This window comes from Pollachius pollachius (genome assembly GCF_949987615.1).
Source record: "Pollachius pollachius genome assembly, chromosome: 8".
Lineage (NCBI taxonomy): Eukaryota > Metazoa > Chordata > Actinopteri > Gadiformes > Gadidae > Pollachius > Pollachius pollachius.
This window is the reverse complement of record NC_136941.1, coordinates 1875429-1892577: the sequence shown is the minus strand read 5'-3', so window position 1 is coordinate 1892577 and position 17149 is coordinate 1875429. Positions and strand designations below refer to the sequence as shown.

The 17149-nt window shown below is 48.4% G+C and overlaps 2 protein-coding genes across 2 annotated transcripts in view; one reads left to right on the top strand and one right to left on the bottom strand.

The window, feature by feature from the left end:
- mtor (mechanistic target of rapamycin kinase) overlaps positions 1 to 17149 on the top strand; it is a 99660-nt gene that overhangs the window by 37154 nt on the left and 45357 nt on the right.
- On the bottom strand, positions 2065 to 6192 carry angptl7 (angiopoietin-like 7). The gene is made up of 5 exons (XM_079742241.1): positions 5661 to 6192; positions 3793 to 3893; positions 3388 to 3582; positions 2954 to 3149; positions 2065 to 2840 (listed from the first exon to the last, which is right to left on the bottom strand). The coding sequence occupies exons 1-5, from the start codon at positions 6016 to 6018 to the stop codon at positions 2671 to 2673; spliced, it is 1020 nt and encodes a 339-aa protein (XP_079598367.1). The 5' UTR covers positions 6019 to 6192; the 3' UTR covers positions 2065 to 2670.

Sequence of the window (17149 nt, the reverse complement as noted above, 5' to 3'; positions counted from 1 at the left end):
TGTCACTGTTATGACCAGTGCCCCAGGCCACCGGGCAGAGGTACTAATTTACTCCGAAATGACCGTACTTGCTCTTATTTTGTTTGCTGTTGTCATTGCATCAAAAACCCAACAACTGGAGGACGCAGGTGGATTCATCTGGCGGGAGCCATAGCCCAGATACCATTTAGACCATCACTCTCAAAGCCCTTTTCATCGTAATACTGGCCCGGACGAATCCCACGTATCCGCCCGACGCACAGCGCTTTGATACGCACGGTAATCTTTTCCAAGCCCCGGATTCCCATCCTGGTTGGGCCGGTGTCCTCGGTTACTGCGCTTTACCGAGTAAAATGTGTTTTCCAGGCATTTAATTGGACGCTTGCCCCCTTTTCATCTGTGAGACTGTCTGGAGTAGTGTTTCTTAGGGGCCTGGTTTCAATTTCTCCGGGGCCCTTGATGATGATGAATGAATGATGGGATCCAGCGCTGCAGTCTTTCCAAACCCCTCCATCTGGTTCTCACCTCTCCAGGATTCCCAATAAAAGGTCCAGGCTGTAGGGCAGCGAGCTCCGGGCCCGACCCAGGCGGGAGCCGCTCTCACTGGGGCCTTCTGGCCGTCGAAGGCCCTGGTGCCGTTTAGTCGGATGTGTTTTTGAAATCGGAGTTTCGTCACTACTTTTGCTTTTAATAGTGATTGTGGTTTGTTTTGCATTTCAGTGTTTCCGTCACTGCACTTGGCTCGTATAAGTGACTCTGTGGTTCTGTTTAAGTGTTTCGGTCAAGGTCACCTCTGTTTGTATTTTGTGTTTGGGGTCTGGGTTTGTATCAGGACACGAAGCAGGAATATATACATGAATTAATTAAGCACGGTAGCAATCAGTACAAATAACCCGAACCTGTTTGTTGTCAGACCACTTTGTGATGTAACGTTCAAGGAAAACCCCTTGGGTGAAATTGGATTGTTCAGGTAAATGAGTGGCTGTGTTTTACTAGAATTTAAGTGCTAAGTAAAACGGTCTATTCTATAAAGTAAAAGGCTATTGCAGTACTAAATAAGTAGCATTACTTCATTTCCTACAAGGCGGTATTGCCATATTTCTGAACGTTTTTATTTGGCATATGTATCGGCCATTAGTTTGACAATGAGGAGAATTGTTGGAAAGGATTAGTGTACATTGCTGCTGAAATGTGTTGATAACATTATGAAACGAACCGCGTATCTGAGTACTCAAGGCCTCTCCGTCTGATGGGAAACTCATCTGCGCTGCACTCGGTACGATGTCCAAGACACTGAGGTTTATTCAAGGATCTAAATACATTCCAGCGTCTCATTTACATTTCAAATGAAGCATGGGACTCGGTGTTCTTTGGTGCGGGAATTATGCAGACACCTTGTAACCATGGTTACCATGACGGGGCTCCTAGGGTAGTAGCAATAATAAAAGAGCAGCTAAAAAAAAAAGAAACAACAGCATTTACAAAGTAATCAATAACACCTGAACCTTGACCTTTGACCCTACAGGCCATCCTTTGAGTCTTTTCCTGGGCCCTTGTTGTTATTTCAGGACAATTCCTTTCAGGTGTCTTCGGGCCCCGCTGTCTCCATAATGAGCGAGGCCCCTCGTAAAAAGGGGAAGAATATATGACCTTTCTTTGAGGCGGGTTTACGCAGCGGAGCATTTTTAAGTATTCAAATATGTGAACACTTTGGGGAAACTCTAACCTCTATCCTCGTGTCTCCTCGGGGGTCTCCTTTTAGCAGATGGTGTTCCTCTCTCTCTCTCTCCTCGCTTCACAAAGCTGTCCTTGGGGGTTGGGGGGGGGGGGGCGGCATCTCACTAGCATGCCTTTGTGTAAATGTGTGTGTGGTCTCAATTTCTCTCATTTGCGTCCTTTGCATGGGCCCTCTGACCCCTGGGGGTCAAATGACTGCCCAGGGGTCAGAAGTTAAAGACCCAAGGCCAAGGCCCCGTCGTTGTTGGATGTGGAGAGAGGCGAAGATGTATTGGTGAGGTGTGGCGGTGTCGGCAGCACATTCTGACCCTGCTGCTGAGCAAGGCAAAAATTACGCCACAACAGACCTTTAGTTAGAAATAATAAAGGTTTTTTATTTTCTATCCTATAAAACAACACAATACAAGAGCTGTACAGATTTTACAAATGACATCGCTATTATCCACAATGAGTTTCTGGGTTTTCTTTACAATCCTCTGTGTGGTGTAGTTTAGGAAGTAGGTTGTTTACATTCCAGTAACTTTTGTTGTAGCCTTTGGTGTTCTCTTTTTTTGTCTTTACATGCAATCAACGTCTAGTGCAACGTTTATTTCTTATACTGTCATTTGTCGTTTTATACGCGACAAACTTTTGAGATGAAGAACTGATAACCAGTTAAGCCTACGGAAACAGTGGTAAAGTTCTAAGAAAATAAAGATTTTGAAGATAAATATATGAGAAAAACGCATTACAATTTACAATCAACAAAAACAGAAGAACACAAACACACATTGCGTATCCAACCCACCTAAACACATCTAGAAAACGACGTTCTTCTAGAATTTAGGATCTCTCCGTTTGCTTCCCCCGTTCAAAACCCCCCCCCCCCCAGTTCAGTTCAGAGTGTGCCGGTATTCGTTTGATCTCTGAGAAGGCCTGCCAGTCATCTGCACCAGCTGCCCTGGCCCTCGTCCCTCAGGGGCGAAAGCTGTGAGGTCGAATCTTCATCTCCACCCTCTTCATGGAGTAGGTAGACCCGTGCCAGCCGTACCAACTGATGCCATCTGTTTTGGGCGAGTGCACCCCTCTGCGGTAGTACACGCCGTTCAGGTTGGAGTCCGTGCAGCAGTTGTACCAGTAGCCACCTGCAAGGGGGGGGGATCACATGATCACATTGGTCACTAGTCTGTGACTCACATCCAGGCGTGCAGCATGAAGGACGTCTGAGTCACGGTTCAGAGGCGCTCGGCGGTCATACCTTTCCGCAGGGCGGCGCAGTCGTCCACGCACTTGTCGTGGTCCTTGTCCTTGGTGCTGAAGTAGGTGTTGTTGTGGTAGCGCAGCGAGTCCCCGGCGTTGCCGCTGTAGTTGGCCAGGAGGAGCTTGTAGCTGTTGAGCTCGTTGCTCAGGCTGAAGGAGCCGTACTCAGCGTAGCGAGTGTCTCCCGCCCAGTCCTGCGTCGGAAAAACACATTAGCGGGCGAGCTTTGCAGAACAGCACCCCTCGGAGATCAACCTCCTCCAAGGCCATTAGCCCGGGGTTTATGTATTATTCTAGTAATGGAAACAAAGAGTGGGAGGGTGACTGGGACTGCTCTGCGTTTTGGCGGGGTGAGGCCCTCATAATGGGGCGGGTGTTCGTTCCGCTCTGGGTTCGAACCCTCCGTTTCCCCGGTGCTCGGCGACCCCTTACCTCCATCTCGATGCGCAGCACGCTGGCCTGCTGCGTCAGGCGGTAGATGTGCTCGTTGCCCAGCCAGAAGTCCCCGCGCACCGTGCCAAAGCCCTTCTTGTACTGCTTCCAGTCGCGGTCGAAGGAGGTGAGGCCCACCCGGCGCCTCTGGATCACGGTCCAGCCGCCCCCGTTGGTCTCCATGTCGCAGAACACCTGGGGGGAGTCGCGCCGTTAGGGCACGTGTTCAGGACGCATCTCAAACTGAACGCTCCAAGACTGAAGTCCTAACCGTTCAATGCGGCTGTGTTGAACATCACCGACCGAGACGTTGGAAGGCTCCACACACAAGGCATTGTCTTTAAAGCGATATAATGGTTCTCCTTAAGGGAGCTTCTCAAGCCGTCTGAGGACGGAAGGACTTACTGTCAGCTCCGGCGTCCGGAGGAAGTCGTCCTTGGGGAGTTTGTACTCTCCGGAGATCCGGTAGTTCTTGGCGTACAGGGAAGCGCAGTCATACATGACATCTGGAGGGGAATGAGCAGAGCAAGGCCGATCAGTAATGGGCTTCCCAGATGCTCTCTTTGGTCTGAAAGCTTTAAATTCACTTTATATATTGTGCAGTCGCTTGGCATAGGGATTGATAACGTCCCTGAAGGGGAAGGGACCGCTGTGAAAATGGTTCTCCCCCCCCCCCCCCCCCCCTTCAAAGGTCCACAGGAGTCAGAATAATAGCACTCTGTGTGCTAGAGGGAATGAGGTCACTGGTGTTGAATCAGACATGGGACTGGCGAGGAGTGGGAATGAGAGTCTGAGAGAGGGGTACGATGGAAACCTTCTCATTCTAATCTTTGCTTCTCTTCCTGCCTCACCAGTCGCTCTGTAATTTAATGCCTGTTTAAACGCCTGGGTTCACTTTCCTAGTCGCACACAGCCACACACGCTCACACTCACGTGCACACCCCTAGCGTCTATTAAAATAAACGGAATCAGGCCCGGCTAACCTCTACGCAGCGGTTGATGCTGATTAAAGACTTGTTGAAGTCTGGACGCTGGGGTGTTTTGCCATTTTTATAGAGGTGGTCTTTGTCTCCCAGCGCTCCAGACGGGACTGCACCCCTCCTAAATGACGGGGTAGGCACTGCGGCGGGCGGAGGACACACTGTTATCTGCACCGTGATCTTCATTATCCCCAGCCCACCGCGGTGCCCGTGGCTGAAAGGGCCACTGAACCCAAAACCGTAATTAATTTGTCTGAATCGTGGTAATATGTGTTTTATGATTTTCAATATGGTAATCTATGCCATTTTATCAGTGTTACTTGAAAGAATAAGAAGTAGACAGTCCTTTGGAAATCTGCGGTCGGTGATGAGGTGTGTGTGGATGAGTGGCGCTCCGTCTGAGCAGTGGTTGATTTTAGTGTTTGGCGTCTGAGAGGCAGACCCTTATAGTCTGTTGCCACTGTGTGTGAAGCATGTCATATACAACATTGCCCACTATATTGCTCCCCTCTTCCCTTGAACTCTCAGCCCAAACACATTTGTTTGGATCTCATAGTGTTTGAATTCAGTGAGCCCAAACAGTGGGCTCACTTACACGTGAAAGCACACAAGGTTGATTATAGCTTCCCAGAGGCAAAATACCTCAAAGAAAATACCTGTCGAAAAACTGTCATCCATTTGTGAGGTCAAAAGTGTCTCACTACAACTCGACAAAAAATGGATACTTGCAACAGGTTAACTTGTGAAAATTAAGAACTCTTTACACTGGATCACAAAATAACGTGTCCGTTCTAGTCATCAGTTTGGTGTATTTCTAGGTCATCCCCATACATTCTAGGCTGAACGTATGGCAAACATTAGACACAATCTTTAGATCAGGAGAGCGAGGGCCTCACACCAGCTGAGAACAAGAAGGACAGGACGGTGGGAAGAGGGTCTGATCTGTAACCATGGTTACAGATCAACATTTGAACCGACCCTGCAGACTAGTGACATGAATTCATCCATTCACGAGAACTTTGTCATACCACTGCCAAGCGATGAATGAAATGAATGAAGCACTCAGCCAACTATATTATGTGCCTTACTTTACTAATCACTATACAGCATCGAGGATTCCTTCACAGACTCCTCCGTTCCCTTTGACGTTCACAGTTGAAAGAAAAAGATGAAACAAGTCTGAACTCAAACTGCACTTTGCTCGACTCTCAAAGACACTTCCCTGTCTCGCCGTCGAAGGAAGATAAAGTTTAGATGAAGCTAAAATGCCACGCGAGCGGCGCGACGGCTCACCTGAGCTGGTCTGCGTGATGGACTGGGCTCCCTGCAGCTGCAGGATCTCCACGCGGTTGTTGATCTCCGAGTACTTGCTCTCGGCCTCGGTGACGCGGGCCTCCTGCTGTCGGTTCTGCTTGTCCAGCTCCATGACCTGCCGCACCACGGTCAGCAGGTCTGCCTCCTGCTTGCGGCCCAGCTCCTCCAGGATGCTGCTCAGGTTGGCCACCTGCACCTTCAGGGAGCGCACCTCCTCGCAGCACGCGCCCTTCTGGGACTTTGGGAGGTTCTTCTTCTTGGGGTTCTGGGCCAGCGCCCCGGCCACCAGGAGCACGGTGACCCCCAACGCCGCGATGGCCATCGCCAATTTGACCATTTTTTGTTTTCTTTGGCTTCGGCGTAAAGGTGTCTGTCCGGCGGTGGTCTGTGGCCTCTGTGTTCCCTGAGCGGCGTGCTCTCGGTGGAGGCGTTTGACGGCCGCTCCGCTGAGTTCAGTGGGTCAGTGCCAGAGCTCTCCTTTCTTCCGGCTGTTCACCTCGGCTCCTCGCTGCGTTCTCTCTGCAGCCCGGCTCCCTCCGTGCATCTTAAATATTTTCACATAGGTTCCTCCCACCCCTCCTTTCTCCCAGCAGCCCATCAGTCGCTGCCTTGACCCCCCCCCCACCCACAGTCCCCTCCCCCCCTTCCCCCTCGCCTCCCCTTTCCCACACACGCTCCTCTTACTGACTTTCGCTCCTTCCTAGCAGTTCAGCCCCCTTCTGGGTCAACTCCTCCTTGGTCAGGTGTTGAAGGTTTCCGTAGCCCCCCCCAGTACTGGGTTGTTGTTCTGTCTTCCTCTGCCTGGAAGAGTAATGGAAGGATCCAGTTAAAAAAAAACATCAGCCTCCTGTCTGGTCGTATCATGCTACCATGTATGACCTCTGATGACGAGCGCTGCTGGAAACGCAGGCCTCCGCCCTCCACCGGCGTCTTGGTATTTGTTTAGGAGTTGTTTCAAGTTGAACGTTTTAACACCTAAATCCGCTTCGGTTGAAACGTGTGTCAGCATGCCGGCCTGTGTCGTTTTTGCCTCTCTTTACAACGTGGTTTTCCCTTTTAATGACGGGTTTCGGTTATGACGAGGTGTAACTTTCTTCAGTAAGTTGTGTTTTTACGTACCCTACAGATGTGTGAAGTCAGTAAGAGCCCTTAATTGTAGGGCTTGACAGCCTTACAATTAAGTCATTAAAGACCTTTCAGACGAAGGTTGGTGTTTGGTTTAAACACACAACACCTCATTGAGTGTTTATACAATCGACTACAGAATATACTACAAAAAAAGGTTAAAACATATAAATCCATAAAAATAATATAAAGAAATAATATAGAGGTAATAAAATGCCCAGATGTTCTACTGTACAGAATGTGCATTAAATAAATATAATATGTATGTACGAAATGAAGTGAGCTTAGAGCAAACATAGTAAATGCAGCTTTGTAATAATGGTTATAAAATGACCCTGGAATAAAGTGCTCTGGAACTGCAAACGCAGGGCAGTAATAAGTGATTGCTGCACATGATACACTTCCATATAATTGGTCAAGAAAAAATGCGTCTTGAACTCTCAACTATAATTTCCGAAACAGAGGCCTGTTTGCATGCTACCGAGTGACACATTGTGTGTTCCAGCTGTACCAACAGCGTATTATCAGGCCAGTTCCATGCACATGTCTATTGAATGAGTATACTTCTATATGTGAGGACACCAGAGAACCACCGGATGCTACCGGAGCTCTAAGTGGCCTTCAAAAGACATGATTGTACACAAGATACAACACCATATCATTAATCAGCCTCCTCGCCGTCACATCTCGACTGTAATGACCATGGATGTTTTCTTTGAACTTTCCGCTCTGCTTGCTGTTATACTGTCTTTTGTGCATCAAGGCTTTTCAATCTGGCCTGAATGAGGCACCTGTGTTGTCCCAAGAGCACGTTTTTAAGTGTTCATACAATATAAAAAGTCGTTGCCATCAGTTGGTGTAACTATGGACACTTTTACATGGCTTTGTGCACAATATTCAACACCTATTCATACTCTAAAGGGATACACATACAAGTATGGTATCGCTTTAGAGATGAGCGCCAACAGCCAGCCCTGAGCCATCGGAATCATTTCACCACTAAGAACAACCTTAAAACCCTGTGGAAACATTTGATTCTTGTTTCCAAAACGTGATTCACCAAAAAAGGATCCATATCTACTACTTATCCGGTTACTATTGAAGTAATCCCATCGTCTCCCAAGTGTTTTTGGAGCGCACTTAACACTGGCTGAAGGCCCTCAAAAGAAATACTCTCCGAGACCCAGCGACGGTACGGGTCAAGTAACGGTAGGAGGGGAAGATGGGGTGACCATTTTCATTATGAATGTGATTCGCTCCGTAGGTAGCTGCTGGCTGGGGTCCATTTGTTATTCTTTAAAAATCATTCTTTACACGTCAAACATTCACCTCTTTCAGGCCCTTGAAGATCTGGAGTGGTGCAATGCTGTGACTCTGATTCATAGTATTAACAGCGGCCTTGTGTAATATCTGCTAAGGCGAGGGGGGTGGCGTTTCCTGTTGATTCTGAAAGACACATATGGGGCAAGAATGAACCTTGAAGGGCTATCTCTGTGACAGCCTCTCTTTCAGCAGATCCAGCCCGCCTGCTGTCCCATTGTCTCTGTCGGGGTTGTTTGTATAGCCCACTCTCTAACCCAGAACCACAGGCCTCACGGGGCAGCAACCAAAACACACCAAACACTCGGGAGAGCCATGGAGGTTGGGTGGGCTGAAAGGAAATGAGCTAAACAGCACTGAGACAAGTGATAATGTTGGAAACAGAATATGCAGAATATAAAAATCGGTCCATGTCCCAAATTCCGTTGTGTAAACTAATCGAGAATCATTCTGTGGTTGGCTGTCGTCCCCTTCCAAATATGTGTCTCCTGGAAGACGCCTGAATGACCGACATTGGAGGGAAAGCTCTGTTAGGAATCACGGTCATTTCGCGGGAAGAGCCGTAGTCAGATGTGCACTCAGAATTTCCTGAATGTTACATAATGGGGGCAGGCCTGTTGTTGCTGTTTCTAGTGATGCCGGGCTGAGAGCCACGGTGGGGTTCGCCTTACCTGCGTATGCCCAGACGCCTCCCTCGTTTCTGGGACCGGGTGCTCACTGCTCTTTCCATTCCCCCAGTGCCGGCTGTGTAGAACGTGGCCCATGTGTGGACAATGTTTTACATTTGCACATTAGCTGCTGGCCATCTGTGCGTAATGCCATTGGGACTTCATTAGACTAACATGATACAGAATTATTAATTTGTTGATTTTTGTTGCTCTTTTGTTTATTTTCTCAGACGGTTTGAAAGTCGGTGAGTTAATCCTGAATGCGATAAACAATTTTCATTGATGTCTTATTGAAAGTTGGAAATTAAGCTGTGTCTTTTGTAAATGTTGCTGGCCAGCGGCCACATAAATATCTGGCCACATAAGTGTACCCCTGGCTGCATTGAACCTGACGGGGCACATATGGTTTAAATAACTCGACGTACAAAATGCCTTGGTTAGTGCCATGGTTTTGGTGACCTCATGCATTGACTTGCTAGAAGTTTTGTCATGCCTTCCCAAGGCTCTTCATGTGACATTAAAAAATGCTTTTGGTCCATATTAAACGTTTAGACTTGTGTTTTTTGTTGTAGTCTTCACTTTATATTCTTTAATCACCCTTTGACTTCCCTGTGTTTTCAAATGCCTACATTTAAACACATGCGAAGAGTAAAAGTTTTGGCTTACTTAGACATACCATCTTGTTTTCGGCGTAGTCTAAATTCAACCGTGCTATTCAGTGAATAGCAGACAGGTCTCAACACTACAGTATCTCTTGGATCCCTAAAATAACCATTATATTCCATATTTTATTACTTCTGTGTGGATAGGTATTAGTATATAATATTGCTAGTCTGAAGGAAATTGCAAACTGGCCCAGTTAAAATGAAAACCAAATGTTGAATCAGACCGACACAAACGCCAACTTTCAGCTCTGGCCGATGACGACGGCGATAACTCAGAGTTCGGAGTGCCACTCAGCGGGGTCCATCAGCCCTTCCAGCGGCGACGCCTAAAATGACAGCTTCTAATGTGCTCAGTATCCCCCAGGCAACACTGTGAGGAGCTGCCCAAAATGTATCTAACGGACAGGGTTGCTAGGTTACCTTTAAATGGAATGTTCCTAACTGACTGGTTGCTAGGTTACCTCACTGGGGACTGTGTTCCTGACCGACCGGTTGCTAGGTTACCTGCCTGGGGAATGCGTTCCTAACCGACCGGTCGCTAGGTTACGGCTATGACTCCTGTTCGCCCCGAGCCTGGGGCCAGGCAGGTGCGTCGGCGTGACGACGGGGTACAACGTGCCGTCCCGGGTGTCTCCCCTCCTCGAAGGACGGCTCTGAGAGTCATTTCCCGCTTCTCTGCAACAAGGCCCCCCGCGGCAACGCTCCGCTCCGGGCCTGGTGTCTGCCGGCCAGCGCCGAGCCCAGGTGCACGCCGCTTTTAACACGCTCTGCTTCGCTGACCCGTGAAACCCTCGGGGGTCAGAGGTCGGCGGGGCTCTGTGTTGGTCTTATTGCTCACTTCCCCACATGAGAGGGACGCGAGGAGCCTCATTGTTCTGCTCCTCCACTCACCAGGCTCCTCGTTCTGGGGGGGTGGACTGCTGTTCTGGGGATCCGGCTGCCGGGTCCCCAGAAAGCACGCTGCTCGCAGATCTCTCACTTGGTGAGGCGGCGCAGAGGAAGTGGGCTGTGGAGCTATCCTCTCAGGCAAGATCACACACCTCACTGACGCATGACGTAAACCCTGAGACGGAGGTTTACGGTCGGAGATGAAGACTGTTTTTTGAGTCGTTAATAGATTCAAAAATTGAATTTAGCTTGAATTCTCTTGTGATCCCAACTTAAGGCCTTTACTATAGCGGCCACATTATTTTTGTTTTTCTCAAGGATTATTTGTGACCCTGAGGTGATTGAGTGAATCCTGTGCTCATTTATTCATAAACTTTCGGGAAGACTATCATGGGTCAACTGTTGGGTCACCAAAAATAAGTCTCTGGGCTACTTTGGGGTGGAAAGGCTGAGGGGTTAAGTCAGGATCGCGTGACTGCCTCTCTGAGGGATCCAGAGGTCTTTATATAAGCTTTATTAAAACCAACTTCTTCCACCTGTCAGTCATCTCTGTGTAATTCCTGTTGAATTAAACATGACATGCTTGGCGGCGGGAACACTTTTGAGATGTTTTCTTGAAGGCACACACAAATGGTGTTTATATAACCCAGCGTTGCAGTTGCAATACCACCAAATACCTTTTTGCCGTCTGTGTTGAGATTTTTCGAAAGAACGGCAATTCATCTAACAGGTTATCTTTGGCTTGTTTGTTGATCACAAACAGACGAAATGTGGTTTCCGCCAAAACATTTTTGACAACCGCATTTTCATTTAAAGTATTGTGTTTGAAGTGTGGAGGGCGTTCTCTAAACACTCAGGGAAAAGTTGATCCCGATTTATGGACTAGAATCAATTTAGTTTTAATGCGTCCCTTGAATGGAGAGCAACAAATGACTCCATGTGTATTCAGACTGCCAACTACCGGGGAGGCATTTCAGATGGTCTTAATGCTGGGCTCAGTCCCTGATGAAATGAGATGTAGTTATCATCCATTAGCTACTACAGCCTCCTGAGCTAACCTTTAAATGGCAGCTAACCTGTAGACCACTTTACCTATTCTGTACCGCTGCCATGGAAGGTTTCTCTTCCAAAAATGTGCAAAAACAAATCAAGGTAGCTATTAAAACAGCAGATATATGGGGTAGATGTAATTTTTAAGACGTGATAAATGTAATGTATATTTCAAGAATAGCCCAAACTGCACAGCGACAATTGACTCATACTATTTTTGTTAATAGCTAAAACAAAACTTTAGCATCTCAAAACACTAAAGAGGAAAACAAAATGACTCGTACTGAAATAATAACATGAAAAATAACTTTGGTAAAAATCCAATCCGTGCCAAGTTATAGCGAGACACGGCCGGAGGTTAAACACACTGTTTCGTATTCCCGCTAATGAGGGAGCACATATGCGCCCGGGTGTCCACCATCCCGTCTGACTGGCAGGCCCTCACCCTGGCATGCCACCAGGGGCCTCTCCTCTTCCCCGCCGGGGCCACTGATGGTTCCCAGCTGCCTTCTGTTATGGCACGAGGAGCAAGAACCAGGTTCTGGACTCTCACTCATCACCCCGCGAAGCAGTAGCCAAATTCCAGAGCCCAGGATAGATGGATTACCCCGTGCTCCCCCTGGAGTTGTCCCTACTTTACCTCATGGGAGCGCCGCTGTCTCCGTGCCTCTGCCTGGTGACACAGGGCGCAACGTCACCAGACTAACGGCCCGCTGGACAGCTGGGGAAACGACCAGCAAAGTGGTTATCTTTTCTTTTTTACCTCGTTGGCAGCAGTTTTGTGGATTTTCATTTTTCATTCAAACTAAACTGTTATGGGGTTGTTTGTCATGGTTTCGGAGTGGACAGGGGTTGTAGTGGGGGGTGGGGGGGGGGGAGGATCAGCTGTCTAAGGTACTTCACGTAAAAGAAGATTCCCGTTGAAAACCCTCACACAGCCGGGACAGATGTCAGTGGGTCACCCAGAGATGACGTCGCTGTGTTGGAAACGTGAGGCCGTTTTTCAACAGTCTGCTTTGGTCCCGGCGTTTGCCGCCATCAAAATAGCAACAACAGCATTCCGATGACCTTACCCCTCCGTTTGACCCGGTGACCCCCGAGGTGACGGGCTCCATAGGCATGCAGGGGTCCTGGTGTCAACAGCGAGGTTTAAAGCAGCGCTCCGATGGTTCCTCCAGCTGTCTCACAGGCTCTGCAGCCGGCCTAACCAGCAGAAACAATCATACGCCAAATTATAGAAGTGATGACAACTGGGTCGAAGAGGTTCAAGCATGTTCGGTTTGTTTGAGCACGGCTGTACCCCACGAAATACGGGTTTCTGGTAAGCCCATTTAACCAGAAATACACCACACAAGAAATCCCCATAAACCGAACCTGCTCACTTCACTCATAAGCTTATCTAATATGTCATTATTCTCTGGGTAAAATGTGAAAGAGATGCCGGTTTTAATGAGTGCCGGTCATGAATTCATTAAAACACTGTGGACTAAATCCCTTTGGCGTGTTGGCGTGCCTTCCTTTGGAGTGTAACTGCTGAGAGCAGGACAAATGGGTCGCTTTAAAACCACCCCTTGCTTGATGAGGTTTGAGAGGAAATGTGAAACAAAGACCCCAGTCAAACCATGTCGGGATGAAAAGTATCAGCCCCTCACCCCCAAGACCCCAGTAGCTCCACCGGGGTCCCAGGGGGGTGCACGCGGCTGACCCCTGTCATAGCCACCATCCAGGAAAGGCGTTCTCTCCTCTGAAGACCCTGTGGTGGTCCGAGCGTAGATCTTTATCAGGAGCACTTCTAATCTTGAGTCAATTGAAGGCAGATTCTCGATAAACCGGGCTCATTCTCTAAGATTTATGTTGTATCCCAACATTGTGACTCAAAGTGGGGATAAACTGGTGATGATTGAAGCTGTCTGTTTAAAAGAGGGGATTTTTGCCACGCTTTCATTCAAATGAGTCGATGGTTGACGCACACTTCCTCATAATTCCCTTAATCCCTTAATCGATTCTTTCGGTTTGGATTCCAACGAACCGGTCGGATATTCACTGGAGGCGTTCGGAGATATCAATGGAACCATTGCATAACAATATGTCTCATTCAGCCCTTATTGACACGGTTCCATAACCGGCACAACTGTATCATTTTCGTTCAGTCATGCTTCGGTGGAAGTATCCAGCTGAGCAAATATCACCTACTCGGCGTCCGTCAGTCATCTTCTAACTGGGTAGGTCTGGGCGGGCCAGTCGCTGCAGGTCTTCATCAATAGAGAGAGCTATCCAGTACGGCTCCACCCTACTCCACAACATATCGTGTGGAGTAGGGTCGGCTTTGCTCAGGAGGTAGAGCAGTTGCCTTGTAACCGAAAGGTCGCTAGTTCGATCCCCAGCTCCTCCTAGCTGATTGTTGATGTGTCCCTGAGCGAGACACTTAACCCTAACTGCCCCCGATGAGCTGGCTGTTGCCTTGCATGGTTGACTCTGCCGTCGGTGTGTCAATGTGTATATTAACCGATGTAAGTCGCTTTGGATAAAAGCGTCTGCTAAATGCCCTAATTGTTATTGTAATTGTAATTGTATATCGGCCTATGTCAAACATTATTAATCCGATACTGATGTTTTCCCGAAACAATGGGTGATGGTTTTTTTTTGCGGGTCGGAAAAAAAAAGGATTGGCCTTTTGGAGCCATTTACCATTGTCTGTTAATGGAGTATTTAATGATTTAATCGTTAGTGCCCAGAGCCAATCAAAGCTGTCGTGTTTATATTCCTTTCAACTCTAGAATTTCGCAGTGGTTTAATTATATTTCGTCAAGTCACAGAATACCCCGTAGGCTCGTCTGGTACAACAGAATAAAACCTCCCCTCTGTCTCACTCCATTACAACTCATTCCCTCTGATGTATATTCGCGATGAGCAACTCTCAAGTTGCAAACAGAGAGACTCCCAGCACGCTATCACAAGAGGAACCAACAGCGTGAAAGAGCCGTGCCCTTTTTCCCCCCCCGTCTCCTCTGGATCTCCGAGCCGGGACCCCTTCGAGCCCCTCATCTGTAATCCATTGGAACAAGGGGTGCGTGCCCCCTAGCACATCCTGTCCCGCCGTCGTAGCCCGGCGATTGATTGCGTTCTGGCGGGGGCCCCCACAGGACGGGCCCGTCCCGCGGTCACTGGGTGTGACAGCCGGTGCTGCCGCCGCCGCCTCTTCTCTTTCACTGAGAGCTGTTGAAGGCCGTGGCCACCGGGGACCGCCGCGGGAGGGGCAGCATGTCAGGGCCGGCGCTCCCTTGGCAGCCGCCCGACGCAGGCTTAGTAATTCTCTTTCCACCTTGAGAGGCAGCTCTTTCTGGCCCGCCTCGGGCGTCTGATGCCCATTCATGTTTCCACCGACTCTTGACAGAGGGAGAGAGAAAGGGGGAGGAGGAGGTGCGTCTACATTTTTATTTGTATTCCGTCTCTTCATTCATCCATCATCTAATCAATCTGTCTCTCTCCATCAATAGCACTTTATCGCTTTTATAAACATTTTGCACGTAGGCTTGTGTGAAACCGTGCTTGCCTGCGTGACTGGCTCACACTGAGCAGCAATGCTGGAGCAACAGCATGATGTCTGCTCAATCAGGGAGGGAGCTTGTGTGTCGCCCCCCCCCCCCCCCCCCACGCTTCCCCTTTCCTTGCAGAAAATTAAAGGCCATGTGGGGACCGAACACGGGGGTCCTCTGTGAATATGCAAGGTCAAAGGTCACCGCAAGTGTACCCTCACAGGTCCTCCCGAGTTGGACATTTTGGAAGGCATTCTTTGCCTCGTGATCTCTGTATGACCCCGTTTGTGTGACATGACGCCACCGATCTAACGCACAGGTGTACGTCTTATGGTTTTTGTACCACAGGCTAAGAGCGAACAAACAGCCACGTGAGGTCATGTGACCGGGTCTTACCAGTGCAAGAACATCCACAGCAAGTGTGTTGAAATACGGCTTCTATCAAGAGTAGGTGGGGCTTATCAGGAAGATGTTCATTAGAAGACCTATTTGTGAGAGAAGACATGCGTCAGACTCACAGCCCTAGGTTCACACTTTCCTTTAAAGCAGTTCCTAGGTGGATTGTTTGGTATTTGGCGCCCTCAGCTTGCATCAGGTGGCTATGGTTGTAGTTTGAGTGGATCCAGTGTTTTTCCGCTCTGTTCTTCGTTCACCTCGGGGCGTTACAGGCTGTTCTTTCTAAAAAGAACTGCAGGTCGACCTTTCACGATCCGAGCCATCGCTGTAGGAATATTAAACACGACCCGGATACGTCGGTACATTATGTTTTAGAACCTGAGGTTTCAATGTCAGGTTAAATGTTTAAAACATGCCAATGGGCCATTAAGAGAGTGTCGTTGGACTGATTTTGTCTTATGTTTTAAGATGGGAGCAACACTTTGATATGAAGAAACCTAATAGAAGCTGAAATAACCGGTATTAACGGGCCAGGCCTTTGCGATCTTTGTTTTGCTTATTGCCCATTGACTCCCTAGGAAACGACTGAAGAATGTCTACGTTTAGCAGTGTACACTTTGATTAAAGTCCGTCACATAGAGTCACCTTGTTGCTTTGTTTTGCCAGAGCCATCTTCCAGATTAACTCAGCCGTCATCTTTTTCCTGGAACATCTTTGTTGTCAAGTAGGGAGGAGAATTGGAAGAAAATACTCCCAGGGCATTCAGCGCACTGTACGGACGCAAGTGTGCACCGCACTCGCGTAACACAGGAAAGGACAAGGCCGTGGTAAACGTCTTCATTTTCCTGGAGCTTGATTTACTCCAGCCTTGTCTCTTTTTAAGGAGAGGGTCACTGCGACGTGTCTTTCAGAAATTCATAGCGCGTCAAACCGCCGAGACACCAGCTATTCACTTGTGTGCAATCCATAATATACAGTTCAACCAAAGTGCAGCTTTTACATTTATACACATTACTCGTATTATTAATACTGCAGTGATTCATATCACAACATCAATAAAAGCGTGGTCTGCTGTCTAGCGCCTGACCACAGCTCAGACCGTACTGTGGTTTCCCCATCGTTCTCAGACACTTCTCAGGTTCAAATCACTCTACTATTCCTGTGATCTGTATTTATTTCTCGGCCTACATGCAGTGTTTTCTCTTCTTCTTCACCGGGGGACGGGGCCCCCAGATTATGTCCTATAAAAGGCTGTGACGCCTGCTTCCTTAACAAGTTACAAGACCAGAGTGGAACTGAGGAAAGGCTCTGAAAGGCAGTTAATCCATGGTGTCCACAGCCCTCCGCAGTGTTTAGGTTGCGTCTGAGGCTTCTCGGGGATTACAGGAATTATGCATGCAAATGTATGACATCCCTGGATGCTGTTTGATGTGATCTCTCTTGAGGTTACCTTCGCCCTGGATGTCACCCTTCATGGCACGCTGGGGCGCTACAGGGAATTATGCATGCATATAAATGTATGACATCCCTGAATGCTGTTTGATGTAATCTCTCTGAGGTTACCTTCGCCCTGGACGTCACCCTTCATGGCACGCTGGGGCGTTGCGCCTATAAGTAGTCGGCGACATGGGGTGTAGGTGTTAACATACATGTTGATTGTCAACATACACAAAGCGCCAGCTCCACCACTAGTTTAAAAACATCTCAGGTCTTCTCCGTTGATGTATTTCTCCAGGGTGCGGGGCTGTCATCTGGACTGTGTTTGGGTGTGTTTGGAGATGGCAGCCAGATGGGGGAAGGACATCAGATTCCCTGGGCTA

Bases quoted from the DNA above. Each gene is read 5' to 3' on its own strand.
- angptl7 (XM_079742241.1), bottom strand. From the start codon at position 6,018: ATGGTCAAATTGGCGATGGCCATCGCGGCGTTGGGGGTCACCGTGCTC. The intron at 3,894-5,660 runs GTGAGCCGTCGC...ATTCCCCTCCAG, and splicing joins CATCACGCAGACCAGCTCAG to ATGTCATGTATGACTGCGCT. The intron at 2,841-2,953 runs GTATGACCGCCG...CCCCCCTTGCAG, and splicing joins CTGCGCCGCCCTGCGGAAAG to GTGGCTACTGGTACAACTGC.